At 32.7% G+C, this 7002-nt stretch overlaps 1 protein-coding gene across 1 annotated transcript; it reads right to left on the bottom strand.

Moving 5' to 3' along the window:
• LOC109334113 (protein LATE FLOWERING-like) lies at window positions 4754-5595 on the bottom strand. Its single transcript, XM_019569683.1, has one exon. It carries the CDS (start codon window positions 5551-5553, stop codon window positions 4924-4926), a length of 630 nt encoding a protein of 209 aa, XP_019425228.1. The 5' UTR covers window positions 5554-5595; the 3' UTR covers window positions 4754-4923.

Here is a 7002-nt window from a genome sequence, read left to right on the forward strand (position 1 = left end):
CTAGACCCGTTGAGACCCGACTTTATTCGGATCTGATCATGATCGGACCATACTGGGTGAATGGGTAGAGTCGGGTCCTGCACACCCCTATTGTTAGGTGTGAAAATTACCTTAATTCACAAGGCTAATTTAACAACTTTTAATTCTAAATACTAAATTTATGACTTCATTTGGAAATTTGATGATTTATTACAATAATCCTTTGAATTTAGTTTCCATAATATTTTAGAATATTAAGAGAGTAAAACAAGCAAGGATTGGTGACAAATGAGAAAATACAAGCAAGACCATAAATCAACTGATATGTGCCCAACATAATAATGGTGCTCAGGGCAAGATGTGTTGAGCATGGAAGACGCGCCAAGTGCAGCTTGCCTAGGTGAAGCATCAAGCCAATCGAAGAGGCTGCACTCAGCGCTTAACCCCTACGCCTAATGCAGGTACAAAAACTCATAATGTTAAAAGGATCTAATTTTGAGTTTCCAACTATTTTCGGTCAATTTTAAGATGTTTTATAATTCCTTTAGTGTGTAGGCTAGTATATGTTGGAAATGAGATGTAAAGGTGAGAGAAGTGATTGATATAGTTGATGTATGCTTATAGAGGAGGTAACACTTCTCCATGATTTTTAATTTTCTGCGTCATTCTAAGTCTTAGCTTAGTATGAAAATGCTTAGCTAAGTTACTCTTTTGTTGGGATTGATTGTAATACTCATTTGATATAACTTTTGGAATTGAATTATGTGTAATTTTAAGTAAGACGATTTGCTAAGTATGATTTTGGAAATGAATTAATGAATAAATTCTGGTTTAATAGCCTGAAGCATGTAATTCATCCTTTTTGTGTAATGTTAGACGTAGTTTTATACTTAATTGTCACGTGTGTGTTTGTGTTCATATGGTTGCTATTTGCTCGACGTAGATTCATATAAGTATTGAATAACTCTCAAACTTTTAGCATAAACTATTAGACATAGATGTATGTTTAACGATTCATATATCTTAATCTTACTAATTTAGTTGCTAGACATAAAACAATTTTAATAAGGTATTAATATATACCAAGACATTGACGGCTAATGCAACTGAGGTGTTGTGCTTAACTCAAATTCATAAGCATAGACTACTAGACATAAATGTATGTTATAAGGGTCATAATTCTTAATCTTGTATGTAAATTTACCAAACATAGAGCTTTATTGTATAAGTTGCTAAAATGACTAAGACATTAGCTATTAGCTAGTGATATTGAGGCCCATTATTCTATAAGAGTCATTCTTAAAGGGCCAATCTCCGTCTGGCCCGAGGAAACCTTTGCACACCTCCGTTACCTTTTGGGAGGCCTTTATTTGTTTGATTAGTTCCGAGGTTATAGAAAATGAATAGGAGATAAATTCCACATTGAAATTTCATCATCTTAAATTTATAGTAATTTTACGTTTTCCAAACAATATCACCAAAAACCCTTTTGAAAATAACTTAGGATAGTGATTTGAGTGTTGAAAAGCTATATTTAGTAAGTCCCTCCAGATACGATAAACCCCTTACTCAATACTTGTTTGTAATATTGTTTGATAATTTCAATACCAATTTGTCAGCTAAATAGCTAGCACAAATTTGTGGATTACCATAAAATTGGTATTTAGAATAACAATCAGTGTCCCAAACACGACTAACGACTAGTCGTGTATCCACATTGTCGACCATGTTCGAGTGGACAAGATCATGCATTTATAACTGTCAAACATGTCCAGCCGATGGCTTAGATAAGGGAAAGGGCAAAAATGACATGACATAAAAAGTCAGCACCTGTTATGTCGAAGAAGCTTCCTACACGCCTAAGTCAAGGACATACCATATGACAATCGACAGGTTCACATTGTTCACACAACAAAGGTATTTCAAATTCTTAGCATTTCAATCTAATACTATTTAAAGGACAAGAGTATGTTGTCTACAATGATGACACTTCCCATTGGAGTGTAAACCACTACACCTCAATATAAATGGACGAAGTTATTCATAAGGGAATGATAATAATATTATTTTTTTGCACTTCTCTACAAGCTAAGTGTACTTCTATAAATGTTGATTTGTGCATCATAATGCCTTTTGAGGTACCCACACAAGGCGGTTTATGGTCGTCAATTGTTCATTCATCCTAGAGTCCAAGTCCACACAATCCTCCAAGGTTGGCTACAGTCTGAATCCAACAAGGCAACCGACATACGATAATCCAACATATACACGAAAGAATATTGGTGTATCTGTGACTTATCTATTCCATGATGATCACTAGAAATCAAGTTCATCCCCATTGTTATCTTGATGGAGGGGAAACTAACTTCTCCCCTCATTGTTATGCTCCATCATTCAACCCCTAGTCTCGCATATAGCATTCAAACTAGGCTAGCAAAACACACAATATCGCTGCTAGTCAATCTCTACCCACCACCTAATAGCTCTTGGCGATGATGGAACATCAACAAAAGGAGAAAGAGCAGTAAAGCAAGAATCCAAAGATATATTGCTATTCTAGTTGAAGAAAATGAGCCCATAACAATTAGGGTACAGTGGATGAGTTAAGATGGATATAACCTCAAATAATTTCTTAGGGACAAAGGTATTTTAAGTCGGAACGAGTTATGTTGATCCTTATTACCTAACTAAAAGTTATTTTGATTAACATTAATTACATAAACTACATTCATTATTTATTCTATTAAAATAATTCTTAATTAGCTATTATATTCTTATGACCTCATTTTTAGTTTAAATAAAATTAGCAAAATCAAGAGTTAATCAAAGCTCAATTTTAAAAATCATAATTCGAAGACAAGTAGGGACACCAAATTTTAATTCAAATTAAATTGCACCAAGTTATTTGAGTACTTATTGTATGTCAACGTGGAAATCTAGTTGTACTACAGTACACTTTCTCATACGAATTACATAAAATCAATTATAAGATAAATTTAATCTAAGTACCATAATTGTCACAACATTAATATGTGGTGGTCTAAATTGAGATTTGTACTTAAGTATTTAAGTTTTAGGTTTATCTTTGAATCATTTGTAAATAAATATAATTGTTGTGAGATTCTTACTTTTATGTCTGGCCATACTTTAGAATATTAGTCTCTCAATTCTCGGATAGAAAAATATTTTCAGGAAATTAAAAATATTTCCTTGATCTTTCGGCATTAGCAGAGGTCAACACCCATACATAGTCTTTTTGAGGATGCATCCTTCTCCTAAAGTTATGGGGTCATTTTTGCAACATTCATTAGATAGAGTTGTTTGTGCCCATAGATATTCTCTATTAAAGTTTGGATCTCATGTCCCCAAAAAAGTATGTTTCTATGTTTCAAGTTAATTACATTACAACAAGTAATAAAAAAAATTATTTTTATTTGTATGATTTTTTTTAACTAATTATCATTTTTTGATAAGATTAATACATAATACAGCACCAAATCTTCCAACAGATAATTTCAATTTATCCTCTACCTATACCTATATATGTCTGTTTCGGGAACAAGTACCTTTTGTATAAAAGGTTGTTGGAGTTTTTCTCTCACAATATGATATCAAGCCAATCAACTTATGTATTGAAAATGGAATAATTTTTTATTAATCAAAGTATACATATGGTCTCAGCAATAAACTAATCATTTTGGGATGCCTTTGTTCTGCCAAGAAAATTAAACACTTGTACAATACGTGGAAATTTAACACTATTTTATAACATTGGATCAACTACTTATTGATAAAATAGAATGGTTCAATTGTTTGGGGTCATAAAATTTGAGTTTTTTGAACTCATGTTCAAGGGTTAATTACTGGTAGGAAAGTAAGATCTATTAAATTGTCTCATTAAACATAAATTGACAATAAAATACTCTATCTACTCCATTGAAAAGGCTTTCCCAAATTCAAAACACATCCTTATAATATATAATATATGTAGTTTCCTTCAACACCAACACTTTTGAGGGGTTCTTCATCATAAAATCAATAAACCTATATATTGTTGATTATATCTACTTAATTTTCTATTTAGTTTTTTAGAGTATTTTTGATAGCTTAATCTCCCAATTACAGTTTGATAAGAACCAATAAAACATTGGACTAGTTGTGATAGTAGATTTATCCTTTTAACCAATGGTGTATTGGTCCTTGGTTCATTATCCCAGTGATTTTTGTAGTACTAATAATTCATAGTTTTTGTATTGGGTAGAACTCCTTATACTTTTCTAATACAATTCTCGTTTGTTGTTTAAAACAAAACTCATTGAATCTTCAGATAGACCAAAAGATTAAGAGTTTGATTCTGAGGAGTAATACTAACTTAGAAAGATAATCATGCACATTAAAATGATTAATTCCTTACCAATAAGACGAAATGATACCCCTGATTATACCAGAAACATGACATTCTTTCCGGTTATATTTTATAGATATGCATAAATCCTAGTCAAACTTAGAACCTCATGTTTAAGTGACACAATCCCCTTTTACTTAGAGTCTTAGACCAACACACATTGCTCATATAATATATTTTTTACCAGGAAACCACCAATGTTATACTACTAATGAATCTATCATATGTTCAGGGCAACATTTATACATGCAGAGATATTAAATTCTCTACCAATTATAAGTAACTGTAAAGATTGTTTTAATTTTTATAACAGCTTTCACAATCTTACACATGTTAGACAACAATTTAAGTACACTCATAATAGATTTGTACATAGTTATGGATAAGCTTTATCAAAAACAAAAAGCAAAAGAAAGATTAACTTTTACACTAAAGAGTTGTGTAAGTACGATTTCTTTCTGATATTGTGCCCCTCATAGCCATCTACAGCATAGGATAAGCATGTACGATTGAAAGGACATGTGGTTTTTGGTCCAAATTCAAGTCCTTCTTTCAAAGTCTTTGTCCTTTGAATTGTAGGGTATGCTAGCTGGAACCAAATTAAGATCAACAACACCTTTAGATCTGGCTAAAACATGAAGATGATGAAGCCTCTCATCCTCCTCATCAGGGATCATAGACAACAAAGGACGTGGGTCTCTTCTATGAAGTGCATTTGAGAACCATGCTTCATGATCTTCCATAGAAGCACGAGAATCATGAACAAAAACAGGTACTCCTGATGATGGTGTTCCATGTTCAACCATGATATTATGGTTAGGGGAAGGTACTATAAACCTTTGATGATAGTGAAGAAGGTTTTGGAACTCTTGTTGTTTGGCCTTTTGGCGTTCTCTCTTGTGTGCATTTTGGTGACCACCCAATGCTTGAGAATTTGAAAATTCACGGCAACAGTAATTGCATTTGAATCTTTTGTTTCTAGCTGGGGTTAGTGGAAAACCAAATAGCATCAATGTTGTTGTTGATGATGAAGAAGAATGGTTAGTATTATTAGGGCTAGGGTTTTCTGATGCACTCATTCTAACTTGATACTTGAAGTGCTTAGGGTTAAGAAGGAGAGGGGCAAAATTAATCTCTGACCATGTGTACATATATAGTAGTAGGAGCATATGTACATTTATTATTTAGTGAGCAAGAGGATTATAATATTTTGAAAGGTAAAAATAAAAAATTATTTCAGAAAGTACTAGAGGTACTTTTATGGTATATTCTCATCTTTTTTCTCCTAAAAAATAATCTATTTTGACGTATGTGGTAGCTCATTTCAAAATAAGTGTTGCTTCCAAGAATCGAATTCATGACATCTTCGTCATTTTGGGATCTAGCACAACATTACACAGCAGAATTAAAAAAGTGGTTTTTGTATTATTATGTTCTAAGTTTCCCTAGTTGTAATAAAATTTATTTTACCTTTCAATAAAAGTAAAATAAATTTTGAATATCAAGCATAATAATTAATTACATATACTAAGAATGATTATAATATAGATTTAATATATATACATCAACAGTATAATAGTTGTTAGTATGTTAGTATTTTGTTGTGGCCTTGTGGGTGAGACTCCACCCTCAACCTCCTACACCCCTACCATCTAACCACCTTATAACTCCCATTTTTTGTTGATGGTGAGACTCGAACCCACAACCTCATGCACTCCATTCCTTACGACCACTCTCTTCACCATCAGACAACCTTATGACTCCCTTCAGAGTTATTTTGAAAGTTGGATTTTAGAGGGGAATGAAAGGAAATAGAAGATGTAACACCTCAGTTATGTCATGCGACCTCCCAACCCCATACATATACTGAGCTTGTCACCACAAGCTTAAATACACCTGCAGTATTTTATTCCCCACAAAGGGGAGCCTCCCGCGACTCGAACTCATGACCTCAGGGATAAATAGTCATTATTCACATGAGCCGCTACCATTAAGCTAGCCTTTTTATTGTAACACCTCAGTTATGTCATGCGACCTCTCAGGCCCATGAATATATCGAGCGTATCACCGGTAACACCCCAGTCCTGACATGCGATCTCCCCGGCCCATGAATACACCACTTTCCAAACTAAGGATAATGTTCAACAAAAGCAAAACAGCAAGAAAAAAGTATCCAACAACCATAAAACAACATCAAAAAAAACTATGTGTCGCAAGGCAACAACAGCAGCACCAAAATTTTAACATGATTTTAACAATATGAACAAAGTTTGTACTCAAACCTTTAAGAATTAAATCCGTAAATTTTACTATATAATTAACTTTTTATAAGCAAAATTCGTATTAAAGAAGAAACCTACGCGATAATAATTTATAGTACTGTATATTAAAAAGTACCGTTAATTAATCGGTAGGTTTTTAAACTACACAACAATTTTTTAATAGGTACCACAATTTTTAATCATGTTGTTGGTCCGACTTTTTACGATTTACGTATTAAGAATTAGGAAAATATATACTCTTGCAATTAGGGTGAAATATACCTATTAAACGGTGACATTAATTTTTCTTTTTTGGGAAAACATAGCTAATTGTATCCATTTCTTGAGTTATTTTTT

This window comes from Lupinus angustifolius, chromosome LG19 (assembly GCF_001865875.1).
Source record: "Lupinus angustifolius cultivar Tanjil chromosome LG19, LupAngTanjil_v1.0, whole genome shotgun sequence".
Lineage (NCBI taxonomy): Eukaryota > Viridiplantae > Streptophyta > Magnoliopsida > Fabales > Fabaceae > Lupinus > Lupinus angustifolius.